The sequence below is a fragment of the Bacillus rossius genome, chromosome 10 (assembly GCF_032445375.1).
Source record: "Bacillus rossius redtenbacheri isolate Brsri chromosome 10, Brsri_v3, whole genome shotgun sequence".
In the NCBI taxonomy this organism is placed as follows: domain Eukaryota; kingdom Metazoa; phylum Arthropoda; class Insecta; order Phasmatodea; family Bacillidae; genus Bacillus; species Bacillus rossius.
Window position 1 is genome coordinate 9,116,348 of NC_086337.1, and position 20,257 is coordinate 9,136,604.

Here is a 20,257-nt window from a genome sequence, read left to right on the forward strand (position 1 = left end):
ATATGACAACTAGCGACACATGTTGCTTGGAACTATTTGAAGTTTTGAACTTTGTATCCCGTGGGGCTATTTGAACCATTTCTGGCGGGGCTATTTGAATCACACTGGATTTTTCCTTCGTTTAAGTTTATATTGCCTTTATGGTTTTTAGATTTAAGGTAAAGAGATTAAATTAAAAAAATACAATACTATATACAAAAAAAATAAGAATTTAGGTTTAATAGTTAAAAGTACTATATAAATGGTATAGAAGTATCAGAATTAGAATTTATATATTTTAATGTTTATTGTGAATTTATTAATAGCGATATTGTTTGTAGTTAGTATAAATTAGTATTTTTTATTCCTGAAAAAATAAACTTTAATAATTACTGCTTTTGCATACAGATAAAATTAATTTTTGATATTTTCAATGCAGCATGGAGGAAGGGTGCAACTGTTGGCAACGCAGTAAAGGGATTCGAATGCACTGGTATTTATCCGTTTCATGCAGATAAAGTGTCTCCAGAAAAGTTCCTTCCTTCAGAAATTTTTGACAATACACTTTCTAGCGACCATGACAATGGAACTGAATTACAAAATGAGGAATAATCAGAAATGCCAACTTCGTCAGCCAATTTATCTGCGCAACAAAATTATGAAAACCAAAAATCTTCATTTGCAACCACATCCTTTTCTGTAGTACTGCCAACACCAGTAAAGGGAAAAAAGAAGAAAATATTGAACAGAGCAAAGGGATCAGCGTGTCATATAACATCTCCGGAACACATTGAAAAAAACAAGAACGAAAAATAAATTAATTTTAATAAATCATCACAGACAAGAAACAAGCCAAGTTCTATCGAACAGTTTCATAGAAAACAGAATCGACAGTGCAGAATGAGGAAACAAAGCGAGAGCTCTACGAGCTCCGAAGAAATTTTGTCAGAAACATCAGATGAAGAAAATACACCATGTGGCTTCTGTGGTGTTAGATATTTGGAAGAAAAGTCACAGAGTAAAGGTGACTGGATAAGTTCCAAAAGTGCATATGGTTCCATGAAATTTGTGTTGGTGCTTAAGGGAAAAAAAACAAAACAATTTCTTTGTGGTAAATGTTTTTGATGATTTTGAGAACTGTTTTAGACTTTATTATTGTGTTAATACGTGCACTATTAGGCAAAAAAATTACGTGATCCAAATAGCCCCTTGTGCAGTCCAAATAGCCCCACGATTTTTGGATGGTCATGTTGGAGTAGTGCTGTAGTTAATAATTTTTTACCAGGAAATGACTTGAGTAAAAATTTTGAAGTTGATTTCATATGATGCAAAAATTGTAACATTGATGTACGTATTTTTTTTTGTATTTGATCGGATACATTGTTGAATTATTATTAAGCTTTAAACTTGAAATGATTCAAATAGCCATACCTTACCCTAAGCAATTTTATCCAGAGTTTAGATTACTTAGTGAATTCCAGTTACCAAATCAGCACCTACAATATATATTTTTTATTTTTTATAGTTCCAACCACAAATATTCATTACTAGACGATTGCTGTGTCTTAAAACAACCATGGAACACTATCATGCAAGACGAACTTCCTTCTACTTGATGTCCAGCAAAGCCTTCCTTCTCTTACGATCGAGAGAGAGAGAGAGAGAGAGAGAGAGAGAGAGAGAGAGAGAGAGAGAGAGAGAGAGAGAGAGAGAGAGAGAGAGAGAGAGAGAGAGAGAGAGAGCATCCCTCATTCCACATCGAAAAGAATATTAACCACTAGGCAACACATGGTGCCATTTGTTGTTGAAAAATAGAACTGCTTGCGAAAAGTATCTTGTATTAGATAAATTAGCTCTTTCTGATAAAAAATATTCTATTTAAGTAATTGTTCCAATTTAAAACTCTCATTTTGCATCTGGAATTAGTCGCAGAAGCTAACATGTATCCTGGTTCGTTGCCTGTAGCTGTATCAAAAATACATCGCTGTAGATACTGCGGCAAGGAGTTAACCCTGAGAAAAATTGCTAAACGACATGAGAGAAGCGAGTGTATTTTGGGTCCTTGCCAAAAACTATTCAGTTGCAGTCAGTGTCAGAAATCCTTTGGTAGAAGATATTTCTTGAATAGACACTGCAACACCTGTTCAACTAAGCTGATTAAAGAAGATTTCAAAAACAAACCCTTAAGACACATGCATGGGGAGCTAGCTCATATGCAAATTCCCAGGCGCAGAACCATTGTTAGTGCTTGCGACGAACATGACAGTGTTGCTTGCGCCTATTGTACCATTGCTGTGATGGTTTATTGCATGAAATCAGTCATAAGCATTGTAATAATCAATATTACAACGAATTTATTTATTTGAGTATAAACGAAAATTTGAGTTGACTGATTTCAGTCAAGTTAACTCAGATTTGTCACACTCCAATGCAAAAGAGCTCCTAGCCTTAGCACTGTTTTTTTTTAAATAAAAATTTGTATCTGCTCTTGTATTTTTTTTAGCTTTGTGACTAATGTACATAAAGAATTCTAGAAAAACATATATTTATGCAATAAAATGTTTTCCTGGTAGCGCCTGATACAATGTTATAACATTTTATCACTTTACAAACACGCGAGGATGCAGAATTAGTCCCAATAGGGTTTTTAACCATGTCCTTTTTACATGTACTTAAATTTTTTGGCACAGATTTGAAGCTGGTTTCCCGTTACGTTTAAAGGACACAGACATTTTTGTAAATGTACTGTAGAGTATCGAATGATTTTCAAACGTGACAAATCAATTTATTTTACGTATTTTACGTATGGCTGGCACGGAGGTATGATTGTACTGGTTAAGGCTTGTATTGGGGTGTTAAAGAAGTGTATTTACAAGTAGGCTAATGAGAACTTCTATGGAAATAAAAATTAAGGATTTAAAGTTAATGTATAAAATTTGTTTTCGGTACTCTACCCTTATCACTACAGCTTGATTTTTGTTTGCATAATTTAACATCTTCTACTTATTTGGTTTAATTGGACAAGTGTTTTTTGAATAGAGGTACTTGTTCATGATGGTACAAACGCCAATGTTAAAATTTTAAAATGTTGGTATTGCTCTGATGGTACTTCAGTTTTCCCAGGAAGGGTGCGTATTTTGCGGTAGCTACCAAGTGCTAAAATAAGGCACTGTAGATGGGGATTGGGAGACCAAGGAATCTTTCCTCGCCTCTTGGGCGTGTACGTTTGCGAAAGTGCTTTGTGACGAGTGACCCTACCAAAGAGAAACCACACTGTCTTGAGAGTTGCAGTTCTTTATTTACTGACATGTTACTCTTGAGGCCAGTGCGAGCTAAATGTTTTGTTTATTTCGCTGCGTAAAAACTCTACTCTAGCTCAATTCCTGATAGTACTTTCATTAGAAGATTCTGCATAAATTTAAGGCTTTGTTGTTAAACATGATTATAAATACAATTAACATATAATAACAAAAGATTTGTAATCAAATTATATTACTTCTTCTATAACATGCATGTTGAATTTGACTAAGAAAAGTCTAAAAAATGAAACTAATCAATTTATTAGGTAGTTCCAGAAAGATACAGGGGAACATTTCCTTTTCCCTTGCAGTTCAACATACAAGAGGTTAATACATTTCCAGACGATATATAATGTACAGAAGTGGCAATAGTGTCTTGGCAACTTGCACAATAGCAGTAAAATGCCAACTTAAAAAAAAAAACATTTAAACTAGTAGAGTAAAAAGGATAGTAATGAGGAAAGTAACAAGATATATTACATGGGTAGAGTAAATGGGCTAGCATTAATTGCCGTTGCTGCTATTATTTAACACCGTGCCTGTTACTTGCAATAGTAGCTGACCCGTTCACTCTATACGTGTAAAAAATTGTCAGCACATGTTGCCACGTGTACGCACCTTGGTATGTCACCGAACACATCCCTCTCTGCGGGAAGCAACGCCCTCTTAGCCGCTACGCCGCGACACGACGGCGCGTACACGAACTTCCTGCAACACAAGACTGGAGCTAGCTAGCCGCTACTAGGCAAAGCACGTGCGTCTGCATCCCACTGCTCCTCACCGGCACACAGGCATGCTGCGACTAGCTGCACAGACTACCTCACTGCTCTTCACCGGCACACAGGCGTGCTGCGACTAGCTGCTCAGACTACCTCATGCTCCTCACCGGCACACAGGCGTGCTGCGACTAGCTGCTCACACTACCTCACTGCTCCTCACCGGCACACAGGCGTGCTGCGAATAGCTGCTCAGACTACCTCACCGCTCCTCACCACAAAAAACATGCGTGCTGCGACTAGCTGCTCAGTCCACCTCACTGTTCCTCACCGGCACACAAACGTGCTGCGACTAGCTGCTCAGACTACCTCATGCTCCTCACCGGCACACAGGCGTGCTGCGACTAGCTGCTCACACTACCTCACTGCTCCTCACCGGCACACAGGCGTGCTGCGAATAGCTGCTCAGACTACCTCACCGCTCCTCACCACAAAAAACATGCGTGCTGCGACTAGCTGCTCAGTCCACCTCACTGTTCCTCACCGGCACACAGGCGTGCTGCGACTAGCTGCTCACACTACCTCACTGCTCCTCACCGGCACACAGGCGTGCTGCGAATAGCTGCTCAGACTACCTCACCGCTCCTCACCACAAAAAACATGCGTGCTGCGACTAGCTGCTCAGTCCACCTCACTGTTCCTCACCGGCACACAAACGTGCTGCGACTAGCTGCTCAGACTACCTCACTGCTCCTCACCGGCACACAGGCGTGCTGCGACTAGCTGCTCAGACTACCTCACTGCTCCTCACTGGCACACAGGAGTGCTGCGACAAGCCGCTCAGTCTACCTCACTGCTCCACACCAGCACACAGGCGTGCTGCGACGAGCTGCTCAGACTACCTCACTGCTCCTCACCGGCACACAGGCGTGCTGCGACTAGCTGCTCACACTACTTCACTGCACCTCAACGGCACACAGGCGTGCTGCGACTAGCTGCTCAGTCTACCTCACTGCTCCTCACCGGCACACAGGCGTGCTGCGACAAGCTGCTCAGACTACCTCACTGCTCCTCACCAGCACACAGGCGTGCTGCGACTAGCTGCTCACACTACTTCACTGCTCCTCACCAGCACACATGCGTGCTGCGACTAGCTGCTCAGTCTACCTCACTGCTCCTCACCGGCACAGAGGCGTGCTGCGACTAGCTGCTCAGACTACCTCACTGCTCCTAACCGGCACACAGGCATGCTTCGACTAGCTGCTCAGACTACATCAGTGCTCCTCACCGGCACACAGGCGAGCTGCGACTAGCTGCTCAGACTACCTCACTGCTCCTCACCGGCACACAGGCGTGCTGCGACTAGCGGCTCAGACAACCTCACCGCTCCTCACCACCACACATGCGTGCTGCGACTAGCTGCTCAGTCTACCTCACCGCTCCTCACCGGCACACAGGCATTCTGCGACTAGCTGCTCAAACTACCTCACCACTCCTCACCACCACACATGCGTGCTGCGACTTGCTGCTCAGTCTACCTCACTGTTCCTCACCGGCACACAAGCGTGCTGCGACTAGCTGCTCAGTCTACCTCACTGCTCTTCACTGGCACACAGGCGTGCTGCGACTAGCTGCACAGACTACCTCACTGCTCCTCACCGGCACACAGGCGTGCTGCGACTAGCTGCTCAAACTACCTCACCGCTCTTTACCGGAACACAGGCGTGCTGCGACTAGCTACTCAGACTACCTCACCGCTCCTCACCACCACACATGCGTGCTGCGACTAGCTGCTCAGTATACCTCACCGCTCCTCACCGGCACACAGGCGTGCCGCGGGTAGCTGCTCAGACTACCTCACCGCTCCTCACCACCACACATGCGTGCTGCGACTAGCTGCTCAGACCACCCCACTTCACCCTCACCAGCACACAGGCGTGCTGCGACTAGCTGCTCAGACTACCTCATTGCTCACCACCATACAGGCGTGCTGCGACTAACTGCTCAGACCACCTCACTGCTCCTCACCGGCACACAGGCGTGATGCGACTAGCTGCTCAGACCACCTCACTGCTCCTCACCGGAACCCAAGCGTGCTGCGACTAGCTGCTCAGACTACCTCACTGCTCCTCACCGGCACACAGGCGTGCTGCGACTAGTTGCTCAGACCACCTCAAGCTCCTCACCGGTACACAGGCGTGCTGCGACTAGCTGCTCAGACCACCTCATTGCTCACCACCACACAGGCGTGCTGCGACTAACTGCTCAGACCACCTCACTGCTCCTCACCGGCACACAGGCGTGATGCGACTAGCTGCTCAGACCACCTCACTGCTCCTCACCGGCACCCAGGCGTGCTGCGACTAGCTGCTCAGACTACCTCACTGCTCCTCACCGGCACACAGGCGTGCTGCGACTAGCTACTCAGACTACCTCACCGCTCCTCACCACCACACATGCGTGCTGCGACTAGCTGCTCAGTATACCTCACCGCTCCTCACCGGCACACAGGCGTGCCGCGGGTAGCTGCTCAGACTACCTCACCGCTCCTCACCACCACACATGCGTGCTGCGACTAGCTGCTCAGACCACTCCACTTCACCCTCACCAGCACACAGGCGTGCTGCGACTAGCTGCTCAGACTACCTCATTGCTCACCACCACACAGGCGTGCTGCGACTAACTGCTCAGACCACCTCACTGCTCCTCACCGGCACACAGGCGTGTTGCGACTAGCTACTAAGACTACCTCACTGCTCCTCTCCGGCACACAGGCGTGCTGTGACTAGCTGCTCAGACCACCTCACTGCTCCCCACCGGCACACAGGCATGATGCGACTAGCTGCTCAGCCTACCTCACTGCTCCTCATCACCACAAATGCGTGCTGTGATTAGCTGCTCAAACTATCTCACTGCTCCTCACCGGAAAACAGGCGTGCTGCCACTAGCTGCTCAGACTACCTCACTGCTCCTCACTAGCATACAAGCGTGCTGCGACTAGCTGCTCAGACCAAATCACTGCTCCTCACCGGCACACAGGCGTGCTGCGACTACCTGCTCAGACTACCTCACTTCTCCTCACCGGAACACAGGCCTGCCTCAACTAGCTGCTCAGACTACCTCACTGCTCCTGACCGGCACACTAGCTTGCTGCGACTAGCTGCTCAGACTACCTCACTGCTCCTCACCACCACACAGGCGTGCTGCGACTATATGCTCAGACCACCTCACTGCTCCTCTCCAGCACACAGGCGTGCTGCGACTAGCTGCTCAGACTACCTCACTGCTCTTCACCGGCACACATGCGTGCTGCGACTAGCTGCTCAGACTACCTCACTGCTCCTCACCAGCACACAGGCGTGCTGCGACTAGCTGCTCAGATCACCTCACTGCTCTTTACCGGCACACATGCGTGCTGCGACTAGCTGCTCAGACTCCCTCACTGCTCCTCACCAGCACACAGGCGTGCTGCGACTAGCTGCTCAAACAAACTCACAGCTCCTCACCAGCAAACAGGCGTGCTGCGACTAGCTGCTCAGACCACCTCACTTCACCCTCACCAGCACACAGGCGTGCTGCGACTAGCTGCTCAGACTACCTCACTGCTCACCACCACACAGGCGTGCTGCGACTAACTGCTCAGACCACCTCACTGCTCCTCACCGGCACCCAGGCGTGCTGCGACTAGCTGCTCAGACTACCTCACTGCTCCTCACCGGCACACAGGCGTGCTGCGATTAGCTGCTCAGACCACCTCACTGCTCTTCACCGGCACACATGCGTGCTGCGACTAGCTGCTCAGACTACCTCACTGCTCCTCACCAGCACACAGGCGTGCTGCGACTAGCTGCTCAGACTACCTCAATGCTCCTCACCAGCACACAGGCGTGCTGCGACTAGCTACTCAGACTACCTCACTGCTCCTCACCAGCACACATGCGTGCTGCGACTAGCAGCTCAGACTACCTCACTGCTCCTCACCAGCACACGGGCATTCTGCGACTAGCTGCTCAGACCACCTCACAGCTCCTCACCGGCACACAGGCGTGCTCGACCAGCTGCTCAGACCACCTCACTGCTCCTCACCGGCACACAGGCGTGCTGCGACCAGCTGCTCAGACCACCTCACTGCTCCTCACCAGCACACAGGCGTGCTGCGACTTGCTGCTCAGACCACCTCACTGCTCCTCACCGGCACACAGGCGTGCTGCGACTAGCTGCTCAGACCACCTCACTGCTCCTCACCGGCACACAGGCGTGCTGCAACCAGCTGCTCAGACCACCTCACTGCTCCTCACCGGCACACAGGCGTGCTGCGACCAGCTGCTCAGACCAACTCACTGCTCCTCACCTGCACACAGGCGTGCTGCGACTAGCTGCTCAGACCACCTCACTGCTCCTCACCACCACACAGGCGTGCTGCGACTAGCTGCTCAGACCACCTCACTGCTCCTCACCGGCACACAGGCGTGCTGCGACTAGCTGCTCAGACCACCTCACAGCTCCTCACCGGCACACAGGCGTGCTGCGACTAGCTACTCAGACTACCTCACAGCTCCTCACCAGCAAACAGGCGTGCTGCGACTAGCTGCTCAGACCAAATCACTGCTCCTCACCGGCACACAGGCGTGCTGCGACTACCTGCTCAGACTACCTCATTTCTTCTCACCGGAACACAGGCCTGCCTCAACTAGCTGCTCAGACTACCTCACTGCTCCTCACCGGCACACTAGCTTGCTGCGACTAGCTGCTCAGACTACCTCACTGATCCTCACCACCACACATGCGTGCTGCGACTTGCTGCTCAGACCACCTCACTGCTCCTCACCGGCACACAGGCGTGCTGCGACTAGCTGCTCAGACCACCTCACTGCTCCTCCCGGCACACAGGCGTGCTGCGACTTGCTGCTCAGACCACCTCACTGCTCCTCACCGGCACACAGGCGAGCTGCGACTAGCTGCTCAGACCACCTAACTGCAACTCACCGGCACACAGGCGTGCTGCGACTAGCTACTCAGACTACCTCACAGCTCCTCACCAGCAAACAGGCGTGCTGCGACTAGCTGCTCAGACCAAATCACTGCTCCTCACCGGCACACAGGCGTGCTGCGACTACCTGCTCAGACTACCTCATTTCTTCTCACCGGAACACAGACCTGCCTCAACTAGCTGCTCAGACTACCTCACTGCTCCTCACCGGCACACTAGCTTGCTGCGACTAGCTGCTCAGACTACCTCACTGATCCTCACCCCACACAGGCGTGCTGCGACTATCTGCTCAGACCACCTCATTGCTCCTCTCCAGCACACAGGCGTGCTGCGACTAGCTGCTCAGACTACCTCACTGCTCTTCACCGGCACACATGCGTGCTGCGACTAGCTGCTCTGACTACCTCACTGCTCCTCACCAGCACACAGGCGTGCTGCGACTAGCTGCTCAGATCACCTCACTGCTCTTTACCGGCCTACATGCGTGCTGCGACTAGCTGCTCAGACTCCCTCACTGCTCCTCACCAGCACACAGGCGTGCTGCGACTAGCTGCTCAGACTAACTCACTGCTCACCACCACACAGGCGTGCTGCGACTAACTGATCAGACCACTTCACTGCTCCTCACCGGCACCCAGGCGTGCTGCGACTAGCTGCTCAGACTACCTCACTGCTCCTCACCGGCACACAGGCGTGCTGCGATTAGCTGCTCAGACCACCTCACTGCTCTTCACCGGCACACATGCGTGCTATGACTAGCTGCTCAGACTACCTCACTGCTCCTCACCGGAAAACAGGCGTGCTGCCACTAGCTGCTCAGACTACCTCACTGCTCCTCACTAGCATACAAGCGTGCTGCGACTAGCTGCTCAGACCAAATCACTGCTCCTCACCGGCACACAGGCGTGCTGCGACTACCTGCTCAGACTACCTCACTTCTCCTCACCGGAACACAGGCCTGCCTCAACTAGCTGCTCAGACTACCTCACTGCTCCTGACCGGCACACTAGCTTGCTGCGACTAGCTGCTCAGACTACCTCACTGCTCATCACCACCACACAGGCGTGCTGCGACTATATGCTCAGACCACCTCACTGCTCCTCTCCAGCACACAGGCGTGCTGCGACTAGCTGCTCAGACTACCTCACTGCTCTTCACCGGCACACATGCGTGCTGCGACTAGCTGCTCAGACTACCTCACTGCTCCTCACCAGCACACAGGCGTGCTGCGACTAGCTGCTCAGATCACCTCACTGCTCTTTACCGGCACACATGCGTGCTGCGAATAGCTGCTCAGACTCCCTCACTGCTCCTCACCAGCACACAGGCGTGCTGCGACTAGCTGCTCAAACAAACTCACAGCTCCTCACCAGCAAACAGGCGTGCTGCGACTAGCTGCTCAGACCACCTCACTTCACCCTCACCAGCACACAGGCGTGCTGCGACTAGCTGCTCAGACTACCTCACTGCTCACCACCACACAGGCGTGCTGCGACTAACTGCTCAGACCACCTCACTGCTCCTCACCGGCACCCAGGCGTGCTGCGACTAGCTGCTCAGACTACCTCACTGCTCCTCACCGGCACACAGGCGTGCTGCGATTAGCTGCTCAGGCAACCTCACTGCTCTTCACCGGCACACATGCGTGCTGCGACTAGCTGCTCAGACTACCTCACTGCTCCTCACCAGCACACAGGCGTGCTGCGACTAGCTGCTCAGACTACCTCAATGCTCCTCACCAGCACACAGGCGTGCTGCGACTAGCTACTCAGACTACCTCACTGCTCCTCACCAGCACACATGCGTGCTGCGACTAGCAGCTCAGACTACCTCACTGCTCCTCACCAGCACACGGGCATTCTGCGACTAGCTGCTCAGACCACCTCACAGCTCCTCACCGGCACACAGGCGTGCTCGACCAGCTGCTCAGACCACCTCACTGCTCCTCACCGGCACACAGGCGTGCTGCGACCAGCTGCTCAGACCACCTCACTGCTCCTCACCAGCACACAGGCGTGCTGCGACTTGCTGCTCAGACCACCTCACTGCTCCTCACCGGCACACAGGCGTGCTGCAACCAGATGCTCAGACCACCTCACTGCTCCTCACCGGCACACAGGCGTGCTGCGACCAGCTGCTCAGACCAACTCACTGCTCCTCACCTGCACACAGGCGTGCTGCGACTAGCTGCTCAGACCACCTCACTGCTCCTCACCACCACACAGGCGTGCTGCGACTAGCTGCTCAGACCACCTCACTGCTCCTCACCGGCACACAGGCGTGCTGCGACTAGCTGCTCAGACCACCTCACAGCTCCTCACCGGCACACAGGCGTGCTGCGACTAGCTACTCAGACTACCTCACAGCTCCTCACCAGCAAACAGGCGTGCTGCGACTAGCTGCTCAGACCAAATCACTGCTCCTCACCGGCACACAGGCGTGCTGCGACTACCTGCTCAGACTACCTCATTTCTTCTCACCGGAACACAGGCCTGCCTCAACTAGCTGCTCAGACTACCTCACTGCTCCTCACCGGCACACTAGCTTGCTGCGACTAGCTGCTCAGACTACCTCACTGATCCTCACCACCACACAGGCGTGCTGCGACTTGCTGCTCAGACCACCTCACTGCTCCTCACCGGCACACAGGCGTGCTGCGACTAGCTGCTCAGACCACCTCACTGCTCCTCCCGGCACACAGGCGTGCTGCGACTTGCTGCTCAGACCACCTCACTGCTCCTCACCGGCACACAGGCGAGCTGCGACTAGCTGCTTAGACCACCTCACTGCAACTCACCGGCACACAGGCGTGCTGCGACTAGCTACTCAGACTACCTCACAGCTCCTCACCAGCAAACAGGCGTGCTGCGACTAGCTGCTCAGACCAAATCACTGCTCCTCACCAGCACACAGGCGTGCTGCGACTACCTGCTCAGACTACCTCATTTCTTCTCACCGGAACACAGACCTGCCTCAACTAGCTGCTCAGACTACCTCACTGCTCCTCACCGGCATACTAGCTTGCTGCGACTAGCTGCTCAGACTACCTCACTGATCCTCACCCCACACAGGTGTGCTGCGACTATCTGCTCAGACCACCTCATTGCTCCTCTCCAGCACACAGGCGTGCTGCGACTAGCTGCTCAGACTACCTCACTGCTCTTCACCGGCACACATGCGTGCTGCGACTAGCTGCTCTGACTACCTCACTGCTCCTCACCAGCACACAGGCGTGCTGCGACTAGCTGCTCAGATCACCTCACTGCTCTTTACCGGCACACATGCGTGCTGCGACTAGCTGCTCAGACTCCCTCACTGCTCCTCACCAGCACACAGGCGTGCTGCGACTAGCTGCTCAGACTACCTCACTGCTCACCACCACACAGGCGTGCTGCGACTAACTGATCAGACCACTTCACTGCTCCTCACCGGTACCCAGGCGTGCTGCGACTAGCTGCTCAGACTACCTCACTGCTCCTCACCGGCACACAGGCGTGCTGCGATTAGCTGCTCAGACCACCTCACTGCTCTTCACCGGCACACATGCGTGCTACGACTAGCTGTTTAGACTACCTCACTGCTCCTCACCAGCACACAGGCGTGCTGCGACTAGCTGCTCAGACTACCTCACTGCTCCTCACCAGCACACAGGCGTGCTGCGACTAGCTACTCAGACTACCTCACTGCTCCTCACCAGCACACATGCGTGCTGCGACTAGCAGCTCAGACTACCTCACTGCTCCTCACCAGCACACGGGCATTCTGCGACTAGCTGCTCAGACCACCTCACAGCTCCTCACCGGCACACAGGCGTGCTGCGACTAGCTGCTCAGACTACCTCACTGCTCCTCACCAGCACACAGGCGTGCTTACCAGCTGCTCAGACCACCTCACTGCTCCTCACCTGCACACAGGCGTGCTGCGACTTGCTGCTCAGACCACCTCACTGCTCCTCACCGGCACACAGGCGTGCTGCGACTAGCTGCTCAGACCACCTCACTGCTCCTCACAGGCAAACAGGCGTGCTGCGACTTGCTGCTCAGACCACCTCACTGCTTCTCACCGGCACACAGGCGTGCTGCGACTAGCTGCTCAGACCACCTCACAGCTCCTCACCGGCACACAGGCGTGCTCGACCAGCTGCTCAGACCACCTCACTGCTCATCACCGGCACACAGGCTTGCTGCGACCATCTGCTTAGACCACCTCACTGCTTCTCACCAGCACACAGGCGTGCTGCGACTTGCTGCTCAGACCACCTCACTGCTCCTCACCGGCACACAGGCGTGCTGCGACTTGCTGCTCAGACCACCTCACTGCTCCTCACCGGCACACAGGCGTGCTGCAACCAGCTGCTCAGACCACCTCACTGCTCCTCACCGGCACACAGGCGTGCTGCGACCAGCTGCTCAGACCACCTTATTGCTCCTCGTCAGCACACAGGCGTGCTGCGACTAGCTGCTCAGACCACCTCATTGCTCCTCATCAGCACACAGGCGTGCGGCAACCAGCTGCTCAGACCACCTCATTGCTCCTCACCAGCACACAGGCGTGCTGATACTAACTGCTCAGACCATCTCACCTCTCCTCACCACCACACAGGCGTGCTGCGACTAGCTGCTCAGACTACCTCACTGCTCCTCACCACCACACAGGCGTGCTGCGACTAACTGCTCAGACCACCTCACTGCTCTTTACCGGCACACAGGTGTGCTGCGACTAGCTGCTCAGACCACCTCACTGCTCCTCACCGGCACACAGGCGTGCTGTGACTAGCTGCTCAGACTACCTCACTGCTCCTCATCAGCACACATGCGTGCTGCGACTAGCAGCTCAGACTACCTCACTGCTCCTCACCAGCACACGGGCATTCTGCGACTAGCTGCTCAGACCACCTCACAGCTCCTCACCGGCACACAGGCGTGCTGCGAAAAGCTGCTCAAACTACCTCACTGCTCCTCACCAGCACACAGGCGTGCTGCAAATTGCTGCTCAGACCACCTCACTGCTCCTCCCGGCACACAGGCGTGCTGCGACTTGCTGCTCAGACCACCTCACTGCTCCTCACCGGCACACAGGCGTGCTCGACCAGCTGCTCAGACCACCTCACTGCTCCTCACCGGCACACAGGCGTGCTGCGACCAGCTGCTCAGACCACCTCACTGCTCCTCACCAGCACACAGGCGTGCTGCGACTTGCTGCTCAGTCTACCTCACTGTTCCTCACCGGCACAGAAGCGTGCTGCGACTAGCTGCTCAGTCTACCTCACTGCTCTTCACTGGCACACAGGCGTGCTGCGACTAGCTGCTCAGACTACCTCACTGCTCCTCACCGGCACACAGGCGTGCTGCGACTAGCTGCTCAAACTACCTCACCGCTCTTTACCGGAACACAGGCGTGCTGCGACTAGCTACTCAGACTACCTCACCGCTCCTCACCACCACACATGCGTGCTGCGACTAGCTGCTCAGACCACCCCACTTCACCCTCACCAGCACACAGGCGTGCTGCGACTAACTGCTCAGACTACCTCACTGCTCACCACCACACAGGCGTGCTGCGACTATTTGCTCAGACCACCTCACTGCTCCTCACCGGCACACAGGCGTGGTGCGACTAGCTGCTCAGCCTACCTCACTGCTCCTCATCACCACAAATGCGTGCTGTGATTAGCTGTTCAAACTACCTCACTGCTCCTCACCGGAAAACAGGCGTGCTGCGACTAGCTGCTCAGACTACCTCACTGCTCCTCACTAGCATACAAGCGTGCTGCGACTAGCTGCTCAGACCAAATCACTGCTCCTCACCGGCACACAGGCGTGCTGCGATTACCTGCTCAGACTACCTCACTTCTCCTCACCGGAACACAGGCCTGCCTCAACTAGTTGCTCAGACTACCTCACTGCTCCTCACCGGCACACTAGCTTGCTGCGACTAGCTGCTCAGACTACCTCACTGCTCCTCACCACCACACAGGCGTGCTGCGACTATCTGCTCAGACCACCTCACTGCTCCTCTCCAGCACACAGGCGTGCTGCGACTAGCTGCTCAGACTACCACACCGCTCTTCACCGGCTCACATGCGTGCTGCGACTAGCTGCTCAGACCACCTCACTGCTCCTCACCAGCACACAGGCGTGCTGCGACTTGCTGCTCAGTCTACCTCACTGTTCCTCACCAGCACAGAAGCGTGCTGCGACTAGCTGCTCAGTATACCTCACCGCTCCTCACCGGCACACAGGCGTGCCGCGGGTAGCTGCTCAGACTACCTCACCGCTCCTCACCACCACACATGCGTGCTGCGACTATCTGCTCAGACCACCCCACTTCACCCTCACCAGCACACAGGCGTGCTGCGACTAGCTGCTCAGACCACCTCAAGCTCCTCACCGGCACCCAGGCGTGCTGCGACTAGCTGCTCAGACTACCTCACTGCTCCTCACCGGCACACAGGCGTGCTGCGACTAGCTGCTCAGACTACCTCACTGCTCCTCACCGGCACACAGGCGTGCTGCGACTAGTTGCTCAGACCACCTCAAGCTCCTCACCGGTACACAGGCGTGCTGCGACTAGCTGCTCAGACCACCTCACTGCTCCTCACCGGCACACAGGCGTGTTGCGACTAGCTACTAAGACTACCTCACTGCTCCTCTCCGGCACACAGGCGTGCTGTGACTAGCTGCTCAGACCACCTCACTGCTCCTCACTGGCACACAGGCATGATGCGACTAGCTGCTCAGCCTACCTCACTGCTCCTCATCACCACAAATGCGTGCTGTGATTAGCTGTTCAAACTACCTCACTGCTCCTCACCGGAAAACAGGCGTGCTGCGACTAGCTGCTCAGACTACCTCACTGCTCCTCACTAGCATACAAGCGTGCTGCGACTAGCTGCTCAGACCAAATCACTGCTCCTCACCGGCACACAGGCGTGCTGCGATTACCTGCTCAGACTACCTCACTTCTCCTCACCGGAACACAGGCCTGCCTCAACTAGTTGCTCAGACTACCTCACTGCTCCTCACCGGCACACTAGCTTGCTGCGACTAGCTGCTCAGACTACCTTACTGCTCCTCACCACCACACAGGCGTGCTGCGACTATCTGCTCAGACCACCTCACTGCTCCTCTCCAGCACACAGGCGTGCTGCGACTAGCTGCTCAGACTACCTCACTGCTCTTCACCGGCACACATGCGTGCTGCGACTAGCTGCTCACTACCTCACTGCTCCTCACCAGCACACAGGCGTGCTGCGACTAGCTGCTCTGATCACCTCACTGCTCTTTACCGGCACACATGCGTGCTGCGACTAGCTGCTCAGACTCCCTCACTGCTCCTCACCAGCACACAGGCGTGCTGCGACTAGCTGCTCAAACTACCTCACAGCTCCTTACCAGCAAACAGGCGTGCTGCGACTAGCTGCTCAGACCACCTCACTTCACCCTCACCAGCACACAGGCGTGCTGCGACTAGCTGCTTAGACTACCTCACTGCTCACCACCACACAGGCGTGCTGCGACTAACTGCTCAGACCACCTCACTGCTCCTCACCGGCACCCAGGCGTGCTGCGACTAGCTGCTCAGACTACCTCACTGCTCCTCACCAGCACACAGGCGTGCTGCGATTAGCTGCTCAGACCCCCTTTACTGCTCTTCACCGGCACACATGCGTGCTGCGACTAGCTGCTCAGACTAACTCACTGCTCCTCACCAGCACACAGGCGTGCTGCGACTAGCTGCTCAGACTACCTCACTGGTCCTCACCAGCACACAGGCGTGCTGCGACTAGCTACTCAGACTACCTCACTGCTCCTCACCAGCACACATGCGTGCTGCGACTAGCAGCTCAGACTACCTCACTGCTCCTCACCAGCACACGGGCATTCTGCGACTAGCTGCTCAGACTACCTCACAGCTCCTCACCGGCACACAGGCGTGCTCGACCAGCTGCTCAGACCACCTCACTGCTCCTCACCGGCACACAGGCGTGCTGCGACCAAAAGCTCAGACCACCTCACTGCTCCTCACCAGCACACAGGCGTGCTGCGACTTGCTGCTCAGACCACCTCACTGCTCCTCACCGGCAAACAGGCGTGCTGCGACTAGCTGCTCAGACCACCTCACTGCTCCTCACCGGCACACAGGCGTGCTGCAACCAGCTGCTCAGACCACCTCACTGCTCCTCACCGGCACACAGGCGTGCTGCGACCAGCTGCTCAGACCAACTCACTGCTCCTCACCAGCACTCAGGCGTGCTGCGACTAGCTGCTCAGACCACCTCACTGCTCCTCACCACCACACAGGCGTGCTGCGACTAGCTGCTCAGACCACCTCACTGCTCCTCACCGGCACACAGGCGTGCTGCGACTAGCTGCTCAAACCACCTCACAGCTCCTCACCGGCACACACGCGTGCTGCGACTAGCTACTCAGACTACCTCACAGCTCCTCACCAGCAAACAGGCGTGCTGCGACTAGCTGCTCAGACCAAATCACTGCTCCTCACCGGCACACAGGCGTGCTGCGACTACCTGCTCAGAAAACCTTATTTCTTCTCACCGGAACACAGGCCTGCCTCAACTAGCTGCTCAGACTACCTCACTGCTCCTCACCGGCACACTAGCTTGCTGCGACTAGCTGCTCAGACTACCTCACTGATCCTCACCACCACACAGGCGTGCTGCGACTATCTGCTCAGACCACCTCACTGCTCCTCTCCAGCACACAGGCGTGCTGCGACTAGCTGCTCAGACTACCTCACTGCTCTTCACCGGCACACATGCGTGCTGCGACTAGCTGCTCAGACTACCTCACTGCTCCTCACCAGCACACAGGCGTGCTGCGACTAGCTGCTCAGATCACCTCACTGCTCTTTACCGGCACACATGCGTGCTGCGACTAGCTGCTGTGACTCCCTCACTGCTCCTCACCAGCACACAGGCGTGCTGCGACTAGCTGCTCAAACTACCTCACAGCTCCTCACCAGCAAACAGGCGTGCTGCGACTAGCTGCTCAGACCACCTCACTTCACCCTCACCAGCACACAGGCGTGCTGCGACTAGCTGCTCAGACTACGTCACTGCTCACCACCACACAGGCGTGCTCGACCAGATGCTCAGACCACCTCACTGCTCCTCACCGGCACACAGGCGTGCTGCGACTTGCTGCTCAGACCACCTCACTGCTCCTCACCGGCACACAGGCGTGCTGCGACTAGCTGCTCAGACCACCTCACTGCTCCTCCCGGCACACAGGCGTGCTGCGACTTGCTGCTCAGACCACCTCACTGCTCCTCACCGGCACACAGGCGTGCTGCGACTAGCTACTCAGACTACCTCACAGCTCCTCACCAGCAAACAGGCGTGCTGCGACTAGCTGCTCAGACCAAATCACTGCTCCTCACCGGCACACAGGCGTGCTGCGACTACCTGCTCAGACTACCTCATTTCTTCTCACCGGAACACAGGCCTGCCTCAACTTGCTGCTCAGACTACCTCACTGCTCCTCACCGGCACACTAGCTTGCTGCGACTAGCTGCTCAGACTACCTCACTGATCCTCACCACCACACAGGCGTGCTGCGGCTATCTGCTCAGACCACCTCACTGCTCCTCTCCAGCACACAGGCGTGCTGTGACTAGCTGCTCAGACTACCTCACTGCTCTTCACCGGCACACATGCGTGCTGCGACTAGCTGCTCAGACTACCTCACTGCTCCTCACCAGCACACAGGCGTGCTGCGACTAGCTGCTCAGATCACCTCACTGCTCTTTACCGGCACACATGCGTGCTGCGACTAGCTGCTCAGACTCCCTCACTGCTCCTCACCAGCACACAGGCGTGCTGCGACTAGCTGCTCAAACTAACTCACAGCTCCTCACCAGCAAACAGGCGTGCTGCGCCTAGCTGCTCAGACCACCTCACTTCACCCTCACCAGCACACAGGCGTGCTGCGACTAGCTGCTCAGACTACCTCACTGCTCACCACCACACAGGCGTGCTGCGACTAACTGCTCAGACCACTTCACTGCTCCTCACCGGCACCCAGGCGTGCTGCGACTAGCTGCTCAGACTACCTCACTGCTCCTCACCGGCACACAGGCGTGCTGCGATTAGCTGCTCAGACCACCTCACTGCTCTTCACCGGCACACATGCGTGCTACGACTAGCTGCTCAGACTACCTCACTGCTCCTCACCAGCACATAGGCGTGCTGCGACTAGCTGCTCAGACTACCTCACTGCTCCTCACCAGCACACAGGCGTGCTGCGACTAGCTACTCAGACTACCTCACTGCTCCTCACCAGCACACATGCGTGCTGCGACTAGCAGCTCAGACTACCTCACTGCTCCTCACCAGCACACGGGCATTCTGCGACTAGCTGCTCAGACCATCTCACAGCTCCTCACCGGCACACAGGCGTGCTGCGACTAGCTGCTCAGACTAACTCACTGCTCCTCACCAGCACACAGGCGTGCTTGACCAGCTGCTCAGACCACCTCACTGCTCCTCACCGGCACACAGGCGTGCTGCGACTTGCTGCTCAGACCACCTCACTGCTCCTCACCGGCACACAGGCGTGCTGCGACTAGCTGCTCAGACCACCTCACTGCTCCTCACCGGCACACAGGCGTGCTGCGACTTGCTGCTCAGACCACCTCACTGCTCCTCACCGGCACACAGGCGTGCTGCGACTAGCTGCTCAGACCACCTCACTGCTCCTCCCGGCACACAGGCGTGCTGCGACTTGCTGCTCAGACCACCTCACTGCTCCTCACCGGCACACAGGCGAGCTGCGACTAGCTGCTCAGACCACCTCACTGCTCCTCACCGGCACACAGGCGTGCTGCGACTAGCTACTCAGACTACCTCACAGCTCCTCACCAGCAAACAGGCGTGCTGCGACTAGCTGCTCAGACCAAATCATTGCTCCTCACCGGCACACAGGCGTGCTGCGACTACCTGCTCAGACTACCTCATTTCTTCTCACCGGAACACAGGCCTGCCTCAACTAGCTGCTCAGACTACCTCACTGCTCCTCACCGGCACACTAGCTTGCTGCGACTAGCTGCTCAGACCACCTCACAGCTCCTCACCGGCACCCAGGCGTGCTGCGACTAGCTGCTCAGACTACCTCACTGCTCACCACCACACAGGCGTGCTGCGACTATCTGCTCAGACCACCTCACTGCTCCTCTCCAGCACACAGGCGTGCTGCGACTAGCTGCTCAGACTACCTCACTGCTCTTCACCGGCACACATGCGTGCTACGACT

At 55.0% G+C, this 20,257-nt stretch overlaps 1 protein-coding gene across 1 annotated transcript in view; it reads right to left on the reverse strand.

The window, feature by feature from the left end:
* Positions 1-20,257, reverse strand: part of LOC134535769 (abdominal ganglion neuropeptide L11-like) — a 332,345-nt gene that overhangs the window by 20,511 nt on the left and 291,577 nt on the right. The window contains exon 3 of the mRNA XM_063375015.1: positions 3,897-3,986. Within this exon, the coding sequence (XP_063231085.1) occupies positions 3,897-3,986 (90 nt within the window). The remainder of the gene's footprint in view (positions 1-3,896; positions 3,987-20,257) is intronic.